At 45.3% G+C, this 12,954-nt stretch overlaps 5 protein-coding genes across 8 annotated transcripts; 3 read left to right on the top strand and 2 right to left on the bottom strand.

Moving 5' to 3' along the window:
* The first annotated feature begins 102 nt into the window (after positions 1–102).
* BDCG_01021 lies at positions 103–4,034 on the top strand. 3 transcript variants are annotated; one of them, XM_045416532.1, is made up of 3 exons: positions 103–511; positions 613–3,274; positions 3,361–4,034. In XM_045416532.1, the coding sequence occupies exon 2, from the start codon at positions 2,146–2,148 to the stop codon at positions 2,974–2,976; it is 831 nt and encodes a 276-aa protein (XP_045279399.1). In that variant the 5' UTR covers positions 103–511; positions 613–2,145; the 3' UTR covers positions 2,977–3,274; positions 3,361–4,034. The 3 variants fall into 3 exon arrangements, with proteins under 3 accessions (XP_045279399.1, XP_045279398.1, XP_045279400.1); XM_045416531.1 differs by having other exon boundaries at positions 103–3,274; XM_045416533.1 differs by lacking the exon at positions 103–511 and having other exon boundaries at positions 608–629; positions 712–3,970.
* Positions 3,920–4,475, bottom strand: BDCG_01020 (uncharacterized protein; the record flags this gene model as incomplete). Its single annotated transcript, XM_045416530.1, has 2 exons — positions 3,920–4,102; positions 4,197–4,475. The coding sequence occupies 2 exons, from the start codon at positions 4,473–4,475 to the stop codon at positions 3,920–3,922; spliced, it is 462 nt and encodes a 153-aa protein (XP_045272238.1).
* A 443-nt stretch (positions 4,476–4,918) lies between these two features.
* On the top strand, positions 4,919–6,297 carry BDCG_16251 (the record flags this gene model as incomplete). 2 transcript variants are annotated; one of them, XM_045425503.1, is made up of 2 exons in its annotated part: positions 4,919–5,708; positions 5,774–6,297. In XM_045425503.1, the coding sequence occupies one exon, from the start codon at positions 5,031–5,033 to the stop codon at positions 5,490–5,492; it is 462 nt and encodes a 153-aa protein (XP_045279396.1). In that variant the 3' UTR covers positions 5,493–5,708; positions 5,774–6,297. The 2 variants fall into 2 exon arrangements, with proteins under 2 accessions (XP_045279396.1, XP_045279397.1); XM_045425504.1 differs by having other exon boundaries at positions 5,031–5,960.
* A 2,148-nt stretch (positions 6,298–8,445) lies between these two features.
* On the bottom strand, positions 8,446–8,679 carry BDCG_01018 (uncharacterized protein; the record flags this gene model as incomplete). The annotated part of the gene is made up of 1 exon (XM_045416529.1): positions 8,446–8,679. One exon carries the CDS (start codon positions 8,677–8,679, stop codon positions 8,446–8,448), a length of 234 nt encoding a protein of 77 aa, XP_045279395.1.
* Positions 8,680–9,783: 1,104 nt separating this feature from the next.
* Positions 9,784–9,972, top strand: BDCG_16250 (uncharacterized protein; the record flags this gene model as incomplete). Its single annotated transcript, XM_045425502.1, has 1 exon — positions 9,784–9,972. The coding sequence occupies one exon, from the start codon at positions 9,784–9,786 to the stop codon at positions 9,970–9,972; it is 189 nt and encodes a 62-aa protein (XP_045279394.1).
* Positions 9,973–12,954: the final 2,982 nt, after the last annotated feature.

Below are 12,954 nucleotides of genomic sequence, written 5' to 3'. Positions count from 1 at the left end.
GGGGGTTGACAATTGGCAATTCCCCAAAGCAAAAGAGATCATCTTTGGAGAGAGGGAGAAATAATATACTGTTTCGCGCATCTGCCTGGAAGAGACGAATACGGCGATCATGGGCTATGACACTTTGTAAAACGTGTTAGCAAGCGCTGAACATCATCGGAGAGTTCTCATTTTCGTGGTATGATTGAGCTTGGAGTGCATTTATGATTATTTAGCTTCGAGTACCGTTTTTCGAGAAACATCAGTAGAATGTAGGGGGTATTTAAACGCGGTCCCACTTGGGAAGAAGCCAAACGCATCGCGTAGTAGGTTGAGACAAATTTTGAGAAGGTTAACCTATTCAAATAAGGCCATCTTTGGGGTAGCAGGATTGTTTCCGTTGGCCTGTAACGTCGTTAATTCTTTGCATACAACAGTTGGAGGGCGCTACTTTTTTTATACTCCATGAGTCCACGTCGCGTGGTTCAGGCACAACAATGGCGGCTGTTATTTATTTATCTGGGTAACTAAGGTACTTTCCAACCCACTTTGCTTAGAAGGCTCGATGAAGAAAGAAATAGAACAATTTCGATTTCCCCGACGATATTTCTGACCCTGCAAGGATGCCCTCAGATCTGAACCATTTCAGGGTAATTAGGTCCATTCATTTTGGCCGTTCTCACTCATTTTCGCGGCGAATCTTGGTGACTCTGACATCTGCTTGCTTCCAAGGTTGCTGCTATTTTGGGTTCTCAAAGGAGGTAGTTATTTAAGTAATGGCCAACAGATATTACGGTGAACATCCGGGAACCACGCATAGTAAGAGAAACTGAAAAAAGTAACCAACAGTGTTGTCGAATAAAAAAGAAATCCCACCTTTTCATTTTTTTAGAGGTGCTGCTCTCGATACTTTACCTGGTAGCAACCCCAAGTTTGGACCAAAGCGAGCTGAATGCCACTCACTCGCTCTCCAGCTAACTAAATAATCCCCACCAAACTGCTCCCGCTCTTCCTCCATTTTGAGATTCATGGGATGTTTATTTCTGCTGAGAGGAACTAAGCAAAAATGCTGGCTCCCAGGGTGAACACAAGCCAGGTTCTCTAAAAGTGGAAAACCTTTCCCAGTTCATGTCAGCGAAGAATGGTCTGTCCCGCACGTCGTCCAGGGGAATTTATTATTGTTTGGGAAATCGAACTGCGCAGTGCTCACTTCTTCACCCAATCTTCAAGCAGGGGTTGTCGAGTGTTGCACTACGCAGCGTACTCTCCATGGCTTGTATGGGTTTTTGTGATGGTGTTGAGAGGGTCGTGCCTAATATAGGCCCTAATCCCCGCCCTGCGGTGAGGTGACGAAAGGAGAACGCCGCAAGCCAGAGGTTATTTGTTTCCTACGTACGGAGTAAATAACTGTACTTCCTTTCAAGTTGTCCTTCCACATATTTACGGAAGGGTCGAATGCTTTCTTTTTCTTTTTCTTTTTTTTTTTTTTTTTTCGGGCTTTGTTTCCCCTCTCCTTTGTCCTCTATTGGACCAAGCTCCCTTCCAACTCCGATTGACCATGATCCGACTGAAATCGGTATATAACCCTTTTTTGGGGGTTTTCCATTGGCTGGAAGATCCCTGTTATTGGACAATAGCAGATCGGAAGCGCGAAATAAGACGGTTAGACGGGCGAGAGAATAGTATAAAAACTCTACGCATACTCATCCGGAGAGCGCGGGGAAAACTCTTGGAAAACCAACTGGGCGGAATAAGTCGAATCCATTACCTGATTTGAGAAATTCGGCCGACAAGAGCTGGGTATGGGAGGAGGAGATGTAAGAGTTCCAGGTTTGGGAAGACATAAATATTGAGGAGAAACTTGCATCGAGCCACATTCCGGAGAATACCTTCGCATATCAATTTCACAACTGATCACCCCGCAACGCTCAGCAACCCCCAAATTACAGAGAAGATTACCTGCTGCAGAGAAACAGTAGTAGATCCTTCATACCGTTACCTCACCTCAGCCTACTCTAGCTCATCCCGGTCTGGTCTTCCATAATACAATCGGGGAAGCTTCACCCAGCGCGTACTTGCTGCCCTTTGCATAATCTGCTCAGAATAATTTAGAACCTTTAATTAACAACAAGGAATAGGGAAAAGCGACGAAGAAAAAGGGTATTCATGGCAGCATTGTACGGTGACGACGACTTTACATTTCGATTGCATGACATCATCCAAGAGCAATCATGTCTGCCACCAGATGTTCACGCCAAAATGATTCTGACGCAGTCATCGCCTGACTGGAGCAATCAGCTTCAGCAACAACCGCAGCTGCAAGAAGGGGCCCCTATCTATTCGCTTCATAACCACCATCAGCAACATCAAGAGGAATATCATCTGGGGAATCAACTTTACTACTACCAAAGGTTCCAAATCGAGCAGCAACGGCAGCAGCAACACCAACAGGAGCTGCAGTTCCAATACCAATCGTACCCATACCAACGCCAGCATCAGCAACCTTGCAACCATCGAAACAAATCCAACGACCAAAGTGAGCGAAGGCCCCAACGCCTGGCCTTACCTCGTCTCGACACTTCTTTCCCCGCCGTCCGACCGTCCAACCAACCCATCAAGAGGCCGAGATACTATGCTAACTTCCCAATAAGCACTCCCGCTAGCTCCACCACATCCACCCCACTATCTCTCAAAGCGAAATGTCAAACCCTTCCCGAGGGTGCCCAACACCAAGCATATTCCTCGGTATTCACAGACCCTGACAGTGCAAGCTCATTCCATTCAGATCCCAGACAACCCGCCTCAGCAGCTGCAATTATTCCCACACCAACCCCAGGTTCATCGGAGCCCGTGCTTCCCGAACAGATGAATCAAATCGATAGCGTCCCAAGACGTCCCGCCAAGGCCACGAAATCCCGAACTCTGTTTGGAGTTATGGCATCTATCGTATCCTCGTCACGCAAGGAGCGGAGCGTGGCCGAAACCAGAAGTCAGTAGTAGTACCTCAGCTCTCGGATGCCAGTGCTGTGGCTCATGTTAAGAAAGAGCCGGAGCGAATTCAGGCCCTGTTTGCGTTGTTGGAGGGGTTGGTCAGCAAGGACAAATAAATTGAGCTCCGGCCGTTGGATTCGATCAATTGATCCTTTTCACTTTTGATGACCTCCGGTGTTTGGGGTTGGTGGTGGTAGTGGTGTTTTTGAAAGAGGCCATTCTTTGCTCTTTCGATTCTGTGACGAGGAAGATCAACTACAGCAGGGCGGTGAATCCAGGCGAACCATCTCAAGCATTTTGCTTTGTATGTCTTCTTTATTTCCTTTTCAGAATCATTCATCATCTCTGTATATCTGTCGTGCTGGAGTTAACCGGTCGTTCCATTCTCAGTTTTTCATTTCTTTATCAGTTTACTTCCTTGTCTTCCACCTGTTTTGAATTTAGAAATTTTCTAAGTTAGGGGCACGAGGCGATTCTCCAGGTTGTCTTTCCAAGATAGGAAACATATACTGTCGGGGATCTTTTCCATACGTGTTTCACTGTCGAAGACTCGACGTCAACTTAACTAAATTGCGTTTCTGATATACATACCTTAGCACTTCTATCATTTGAAGAGGCTGTATATGAATCGTGAATTATACGCCGTGATGCTATCCTCGACGAATATAACGCGATCTAGAGGCGATGTACGAATTCATGATGGAGGAGGGTTATTACATCTTGCGAGTAGCTTCAGAGGCGATTCCTCTATGGCCCGTAGACATGGCTTCTGTCCTGGCGTGGCCGATGCAATATAAACGAACCGCTGCCCATCGCACCGAGACATTTGGAGAAGCCGTGATATCCCAAGAAATCCTCTCTCTTTGTCGAAAGAAATTCGGCATCCGAAAGACCGTAGGAGTTTAAACTTCAAAAATGTCGGAATGAATTCTAGCCATGGTAGTTTCCGTCACGCCGGACAATAAGCGAAATAGATGCATTGAGTGTCCACGGAGCCGGCATCCTTCTGCAGAGGCGGGCATTGGAGATCTGGAGTCCGTAACCCGAAATTCCAGACACCGTAGGGGGTATCTTTCTTGTGTTTGTAAATTTTCAGACATTTATCTGGCCCTGAGGTTGAGGTAGTAGCTGCCTGAATTAACAACAAGATTGAATGGAATGAAAGCTGGATAGTCTATTAGACCGACGGGGATAGGGAGTCAAAAAAAAAAAAAAAAAAAAAAAACCGTTTCTCGAAGCCCGAAGCGTGGCCCATCATAACGCGGAAACATTTTCGTGAACCCCGGAGCAAAACCGAGCCGTGCCTTCATCTCCGAGACAAGATATCCACTCCGAACTTTTAGACATTGCGTTGTTTGCTCCGGCACGGTGTTCTTGTATTCCCTCCTTTTGATCCCCGTTCGTTCGGAACGAACGATGATTAGGAAGGGAGCGGGATTCAGAGAAATATCGACACGGAAGTAAGTCATCGGCAAGGCCAATATCATTCCGGACATATCAAGCATGTCAGTAATTCGTAGAGCAGTCAGTAAACAGGGGGTCGAGGCTGACACTGGTCCCATAGCCCGCACAAACGGGTTTAAAAAAGTATTTCTCAGTCCGTGCTTCATGCTTCCACGGCTGCTGCCGCTGTGAGTGCGGAGGTACGGACAACACGTTTGTGGGCGGCCATCCGGAGTCCGGACGGTTTATTGTCATAGATAGGATTGTATCACGGTTGCGGGAAATGGAGTATGCGGGATGGACCGGTGTAAATCCCACCCGGATATAAAGGTGCGATGGAGTGTATCGATTTAATAACTCCGAAATCGCGGGACAACGCTGGACTCCGCTGGACTCCGCGGGACCGCGCTATGTTTTTAGCAAAGGGTTTATTTATTCAAACTACTAAACTCCGTTAGGAGCTGTTTTTGGGAGGGACGGATATAGGCATTTAGAAGCGCGATGGATTTTTCATAATGACATCGATATCGATATTATTCCCACCTTGGCCCCCCTGAGGCGATAATTCGTGCGTCGGGGTTAACAGACGGACAGACGGCTTTCCCGTGAACTATGATATGAGTAAGGGTCACAAGAGCACGGAGGCTGAGTATATCCGCCTTCATTATTCCTGGTACGGGGCCGTTGAAATCCCCAGCTTGAGAAGCGGCAACTACACAGTGAAAGAAAGACATTATTGTAGTGGGAGGACTCAGAGGAAGCGAACAGGCAACCCACCACAATGCCAAGCTGGCATGACTTGGCGGAATTCCACCTGCTTGACCGCGCGGGTCTGGAAACCTTTCCGTGCCTTCCGCTGCTGTCTTTGTATGGATATAGGAGGAGTGATCGACTCACGGGTGCCTGGGATACATCGTTTGTCGTACTATTTAGCTAAATACTGCTATTGTCAATTGTTGCAAGCGACATATCTAGAACATCTGAGCCGAACCCCCTCCCCCTTCATACTACGAGCGGATAAAGCTGCGGCGGCTTTCGTCTTAACAGCGGACTTTCAAGCACATTTCTACGAAAAGTGAATTCGAGGATAACCACTTTCGTATCATTAAATAGTCTAGTGATGATACCAGCCACCAGACCCTCCTTGGGGGTGACCTACACGAAATGTCCGCCCGTTGGGTGGCTCATAGTGAGACATTAACTTTGAGCAGTTATTCGAGGAATGAGTTACAGAGATGGATAGAGCTTCCTTACAAACAAGTTTAAAGAGTCACGTCAATCTAAAAGCCAGCAGAGTGAGTGATCTATGTCCATGTCAACAAAGCCTGATGCTCACAAGTGCTGCTTCATACGGAGTCAGAAATGTTCATCCCAGAGCACATGGTAAGTAAGTGTTCCCATAGAGGTTAAAAAAACCCACGGCTTCATACTACTACAGCACCGATGTATAAATAAAAATTAAACCCTTCAATCGCCCGCGGGACGTGAGACCATGGCTTCCCCCTGCGAACTGAAAATGTTATTCTCCAGTTTTACAAACATCTCTTACAGGAAGAAGTTTTGGTGGCTGCTACATAGCATTGCACGGGATGGATGATACACATGCTATTATTATCATACTTTCCACTTCCCTGGTTCATCATCTACCGGCCCTGGTTCATGGCTCTACGACATAGGCATAATATACTACATAGTATAGTATAGTACACAGGAAAAATTTGTCACTCTCCGCTGAATTTCACATGCATATTATACCCCAATTAACATTTAAACGTTGATATTAGTCTAGGCGTGTAGAAAAAGAGGATGAAATCGGTCGGCAATGTAACTTCATTTAATGATCGGCATATTCCTGCATAAATTTTATTTTATTTTATTTTATTTTTATTTTTTTTGTTTGCCGAGACATGCAAGCCTAGAAGCCAGTCGGCAGGGGCAGGTCCCAGCAAGGCAACCTTGGGACTGGGATCGGTCGAGAACCATGTTCCTTGTCGGAAGGCGCTAGAAACAACATTGGAAGAACCTTCGCCCATCAGCGACAGCCGCAATATTTAGAAGGTATTAGCAGTCGCAGGAAAGGTGTGCAGAGTTCCGGTGAACTTGTGTGTTTTTTTTATAGAAGACAGCAGACAATTCAATTCTCTCTATCGTTGATATAATGGCTCCTGCGTTTAAATCGGGCAAGAAATGCGAGGATATATGTATTCCGTAGAGTGGGGGTTGTTGATGCCACCCTCCTTTGTGCCTGCAATGAATAGTAATAAAATTCCTTCACTATTTTTCAACGTAACCATCCGTTCAGTAAAAAGGACAAGGATAAAGGGAGTATGTAGATTATTGTGATCCAAGTGGTTAAACGGCGTTATATTTTCATTTCATATTTCAATCAGTTCCGCAAGTCGCAATTTTGCAGTGTCTTTTTTTCCCGCCAACTTCTTTCTTTTGTTTGGCGAATTGAGGATGACTTTATATTTGCAGCGTATTCAACGGTGCATGTGCAGGGGAGGGGGAAAATGCAAATTTATAGACCATGGGGAGGGAAGGAAGACAAGTGAGTAAAGAATGCCAAACATATCAATAATCCGTTGTTTAAAGGGGGACTTAGTAGATGGGCCATTCGATGATTCAGGGGCTAAAAGAAGAGCGCGCTGCTGGGTTCTCCCATGCCCTTTATTGTTGGTACCGCCATGATCGTTTCCCCCAGCTCCCCTTCCAAGGTATGCCTTAGGGATTAGAATTGTACATGTACCCTGTAGATGAAATCGAAAAACAGATATATTCACATTTTCTGGCGCCTCTTATCCACTTCTGACACAGCTGAACCGCTTTCGATGCGTTCAAAAGGAGAGTATGAAATTCACGTTGTCTGGAACGGTTCATGTCATACTTGTAAGTGAAGGAAATAGCTTCTACCACAGTCACTAGATTGAGACACCCCATTGATAGAAAATGGAGGCCCACCTTATCCGGCGTGCAAGGCCCGGGTTTCGTGCAATGTAGGAGAGGACAGTAGGAAAGAGCAATTCTGAAAGTAGAATTGGTCAACATAACATCTCCGAAAGAGTAAACTGAAGTTCAGGAACGTTAAATGCGGGATGCTGGATCTTATCCTACCTGGGGAGCACCTGTAAATGCTCTAGCAATATCAACGTCTCGTGACAAGAATGTGAAAGGAGCTCCCGTTTCTGAACCAGAATGATTTCAGGGGCAAGTAACTTCTGGATGAAGAGTGTTTCGACGCTGATGTGGATGTAAAATGGAGCGCCTCGTCAGTCAAAAGCAAGCAACGCATGATGGGTACTGCCTCGAACGTGACTTTATGTGAAGGAGGCTTCCTCACCCGCAGAAGCGGGATATGAGACAGGTATACCTGAAGTCAAGTCCAACCTCTACGCATTTTGCAGCAAGGAACTCTTGCCACAACTTCGTCCTCCAATCAAAAATGTCTAGACAATTTTCGTAACTGATATCCCCAAGAAGTTGACCCCTCCCTGGCTCTAGTCTCGAGCTATCTCATCCTAACGGTCTGAGGAGTCAAGATATGATTGATGCGGTGAGGCCATTTATCGCCATGGGACCGGCAGCATATCAGAACCTACTCTTCACCTGGGGCGAGTGAATTGATTGGAACATCCCCAGAGACATATCTTGGACTCCTGCACATATTTTTGCCAGCAACACCAGCAGAGAGATGCATGGCGATGCCTTCATTTTTCGCTCCCTGTAGAGCGGTATAGGGATACGAAGCCCTTAGTTCAAACGTCTCATCGATATCCTATGAACAACTCCCAACTACACCGCCACTTGCCGTGGCTCCCATAAGTTAGGGGAATCGCTCTGGCATCCCCCATTCGGTGCCCCTTTTTTAAAGGAGTGGATAGAAGGACAAGGAAAAAGGTAATGTGCAGAAAACTAATGGGTAGCTTTGCACCCGCCAAATCACGAACAAGAGATTTTGAAAGGAAGAAAAAGAGGCTGGCTGAAGGGTTTAATATTTCCAAGATATCCATCGTTCCTCCCATCACTGTGCATCTAGGTGAACGGCTCGCCACCTATCCATCCCTGGAACGGGCCCTGATTTTCTTTCCCCAGTCGCATTCCCAGTGGCGCGGATCGGCCTGTCACCGGGGATGAGAGGAAACCTCGAGATCCGCATCTCCTTTGGCCCGGTTGGTTCGTGCGACGCCTAGGGGACTTAGCTACTCCAGCATCATCATCAAGATTTTGAACTAAGCTTATGGTTAGGGGGACTTTGTCCCCGGGCATGGCTTTTTCATGTGATATATCCAGTATTTCTCCGGCTCATGGCCAATGAGTGATGGGACTGAAGTCTAAGGAGACGTGTCAAGTGGCGCGTCTGCAGAGTTACCTTGCAGAGTACATATGTACGTCTGTAGAAGCGTCTTTTGTTGGGGACAAGGGGGGTGCCTCGAATCGAGAGAGATAAACATGACAGACAAAACTCTTCCCCTCCCCACACAGACATGCCCTTCCCCGGCCAATTGACTGGCACGGAAAGCCAACACGGCAGAGTAAAACACTAACCCAAGACGTGGGACAGATAGCTGTGGCAAAGGAGAACCGAGTTGACGAATCCTGGCTAGTCAGGATGGCGATCAGTGCGCGTCTCCCTCCCGCCTGCCCACTCCTCTCCTGTCAGACTGTCACTGACTGTCAGGGAATGAGGCTCACGGTATCGAATTAGATTAGCAGAGTAGCAGTTCGGGGAGCAGGATAGAATTCCAAGTATCGGATCCGAGTAAGACAAGGAAGCGAGCTGCTCCCAGCCAATCTCAAATATGTACTGTCACTGAATATCGATCCCCGCCACCCCTTCTCTTCTATGTTGCCTCCCAACTGGGAGGTTAGAGATAAGGAGGGAGCTATGATAAACCAAGGTGCCGGAATATAGTGCGGACCCTGCACGTTCCACCCAATAGCTGGACAAGGGCGGGAAAACGGCGTAGTGAACCTGAACAGGGGAGAAGCATCCTGCTTTCGAAGGAGAAAAGCCAAAAAAAAAAAATCTCTATTTGGTGTTGAATTAATCCATGTCCACCTGAAAACGAAACAGTCATTACATGGTATGGCATGTACGGAGGGATAACAACCCTCCTCCTTCCATTTCTCCCCCTGTTCGGCGCATGAGACACCGAGACACAGAGTTGGTCGTTGAGAATACGGTAAAATATCGGGAGGTTTCTCACGGTCCACCTACCTTATAATCATTATCTGAATGGAAATAACTAGGGTAGAAGAGTGCGAGTGGTATTCTTTGCCCCCCTGTGGTAGTAGCCTGTTGCCAGCGGCGATGTCGAGTTCAGTCAGGGGGACAAGGGGAAGGCCAAAGAGGCGCAAGTTAAAAGCGTTATGACAGATGATGCAGGTCTCAGCCAGCATCATTACCGTTCGAATACGAAGATATTCCGGCGAGATGATTTGAGGGATAGTATGTTCCATGTTGAAGAAAATTTTTTTGAACTGGTTGTTGATGTTGAGGAAACGCCAAGCAAGCAACCAGCTGCAAGCGTTGTCAAATTTACTAAAAAGAATGCATAACTAGCCTGGCGTCGAGAAAAAAAAAAAAGAATCAATAAATAACACGGCCGATTAGAGTTACCGAGGTATCCACCGGGGATCGGGTTTAAAAATAGGTTCAAGTGCCCCACTCTGGCCGAAAGCCAATCGAGACCCGGCCCTGAGAAAAGTCTATTATTCAATTTCCAGGCAAAGAAAATTCCCCACGCCCATTCACGAACAGACCATCATGGTGGACCCTAAAAGCGCCCTTGCAGCTTCTTCTCTCCTTCTAGAAGAACCCAAAATGCCGAATGTCACGCTACGATCCCTGTGCTTTGCAAGGGTGCAGGGATTGTTATGCAGAACAGAAAACCTTTTCACCCGCTAGTCCATGCAGATTGCGTACGGTGTTTTTGGCCCAGTTCATTTGTCGCTGCACGGGCTTGTATTGTAATGTAAAATGAAAAATTCGTGCATCGGGCCACCTGTTTTGGCCAGGGTGATACACCAAAAAAAAAAAAAAAAAGAAGGCCAAGTGCAACACTAGCACCCTGGTGGTTCCATCATAATACCACCCCACAGTGGATATGCGCATAGGGCGGGCGCTTGAAGAAAAATCTCAGAAGGGAATTGTTCTAGAAGGATATGGATAATTCTGAGTCAGGTTGTTGTCGCTTAATTTTCAAATCACTGACTCATTATTTTATATTATTTGCAACTATTGTGTTGCATAACTGCATAAAGCGCGATTTTCTGATAAATAATAAAAATCAAGAAAGCGATGGTAGCTGTAACTACACATGCTCATAATATTTCTCCGAGTGGATGGGAGAGTACGCCCTGTATTGGGCCGAATGTATTCTTTGATCTCCATATTCAAATCCCTCTGCTCCAGTCAGCACATCACCGGGGTTTGTGAAAATTGATTCCAAATTCAACATCACGAGAGGCTTTTCCAAAAATTAATAATAATAATAATAACAGTAACAAGCTGATCTATGCATGTTGATATGCACGATCTCAAGCTTTCACAGGGCCAAAATCTTGGAACAAATAGTAGGGGATATAGTATGGGGTACATTGGCACTCAGCCACAGATCGGGCGCCACATTCGATGCTAGATGAGGTGAGGCCTGGGCCAGCTGTCACTGCCGCCCAGCGATTTCCTGGCTCCATTGTGAAAGTCACCGTATGGGCCTAATACTGCAATTTCGAAGCTAAATGTATTGGGGTAACACAACATCCGCCAGGTTTTCTTTCTTCTTTCTTCTTTTCTCTCTTTCTTTTTTTTCTTTTTCTTCGTGCTTGCCCACTAGCCACGTAACTTGGAAATGGGGAAAGTGTGGCGGTGAAGCAGCCACAGTTACAGCACCAAATAGGAAATGGACATCTCACCTACCTTTGCCCAAACTAGCATTCCCCACAGTTTTCCAGCTTCAACCGCATGCCATTTTTTCAGACAGAAAAAGAAAGCGCAGAACTTTGATCTGCTCAGATGTGGCGGTGCAGAGTACACCGTGCATTAGCACATGGACAAAGTCCCAGCTGACACCTTCCCTGATCTGCCAGCAAAAAAACCAGTTTCTTCAGACTTTTTCGTTATGTAGGAACCCGCATTTTTTGACTTTGTGAGCATATGTTGGCACAGCAGGCAAGGATGATGATCCATGCCTACCATGCTAACAACAGCCTGTAGCTACAACATAATGCTGATGCTACTTCACTCCCCCCACCTCAATACACTATTAGCCATCTTTGAATCGGCGAGGATCTTGCATGATGATCTGCTGAACTCTTAGTGTGAAATTCCAGCTCTCTCTACAGGACAGAACTTGTTTTAACCTTTTTTTTTTTTTTTTTTTTTTTTTTTTTTTCCTTCCCAGAGTGTGAAAGCGGGGTCTTTAGCTTATGAGGGCTAGCTATTATTATGCAAGCCATCTAAATTCTTTTAGCTTGATTGATGTTGAAGAGGCCTTTGTTTGTATAGGCAACACTTGCAATAATTGCTTTACTACTCCGTAGAGTGTTTCACATTGGAAAGAATAGGCTTTGTGATAGTGTCTAACAAAACAATCATTGACTTTGATCCTTTCAAACAGCCCTGCACACACTAATCTACTTCAGATGGTTTCGTGCTTTGCTTTGAATTAAATCAAGTTTTCATTTCCTCTATTATGACTGGTATTAAAGTGATCATCATTTTATTAGACTTATTCCTTTTCTTTTCAAAGAAGGGAGAAGTTTCAAGATATCATTCCAGATTAAAAATGAATTGTTTTAATTTGCTTTGTAATTATGAAAGTACCTAATTACTTGAGATGAAACAAGTGTGTTTATTACTTTCATCTCATCTTACAATGCATTGTTAAAGCTCTATCATAGAGATTTCAGTAGAAGGAGAATTTTATACTTTTTTTTTCCGTCTCATATTTTTGACAGTTGATACCAATCAGTACCTATGTGAAGTGACGATTTTGAAGTTCCAAGTATTTGAATTACAGGTGACAGTAGTTCAAAGAGCATGCTACCTGTGTTCATACTCTCTTGATTTGGGGAAAACATGACAACAACCTCTTATGTTTGAGAAGTTGGCAGGTAAATAAAATCAAGGAAAAAAGTGCAGAGTTATTCTACATACATACATGAGGTATGCACATGGTGTCGAATATATCAGCTCCTTAAAAAAGAGTGACTTTATCTCAAAGAGCTTGCGATGGAGTTGCAGAGTAACTACGTTCTAGATTCAACGAATAAAAGCGGGTATATATATAATTGCGGTTTAATTTTTCTTGGAAGGGAAGGCTTTTTTAGTGATTCTTTATGTCTTTAATAATAAAGTTAAGAGATATCTGCAAGGTTTTCAATTGGGAAGCAATTCCTTGCTGGCATCTCTTGAGGCTCGGGTGAGAAGAGCGAACTGCATATGCATTATGCTTTAGATGCACGTGCGAATGATCATTTGGTGTGGACTGTAGTGGTGCACCTGAATGGCTCAATTGAAGTTACAGCTAATAGCTTTTG

The sequence above is a fragment of the Blastomyces dermatitidis genome (assembly GCF_000003525.1).
Source record: "Blastomyces dermatitidis ER-3 genomic scaffold supercont1.1, whole genome shotgun sequence".
Classification (NCBI taxonomy): Eukaryota; Fungi; Ascomycota; class Eurotiomycetes; order Onygenales; family Ajellomycetaceae; genus Blastomyces; species Blastomyces dermatitidis.
Note: the sequence above shows the minus strand (reverse complement) of the source record. Positions and strands in the feature narration are given on the sequence as shown.

Excerpts from the sequence above, each read along its gene's own strand:
- BDCG_01021 (XM_045416532.1), top strand. The coding sequence starts at position 2,146 with ATGGCAGCATTGTACGGTGACGACGACTTTACATTTCGATTGCATGAC.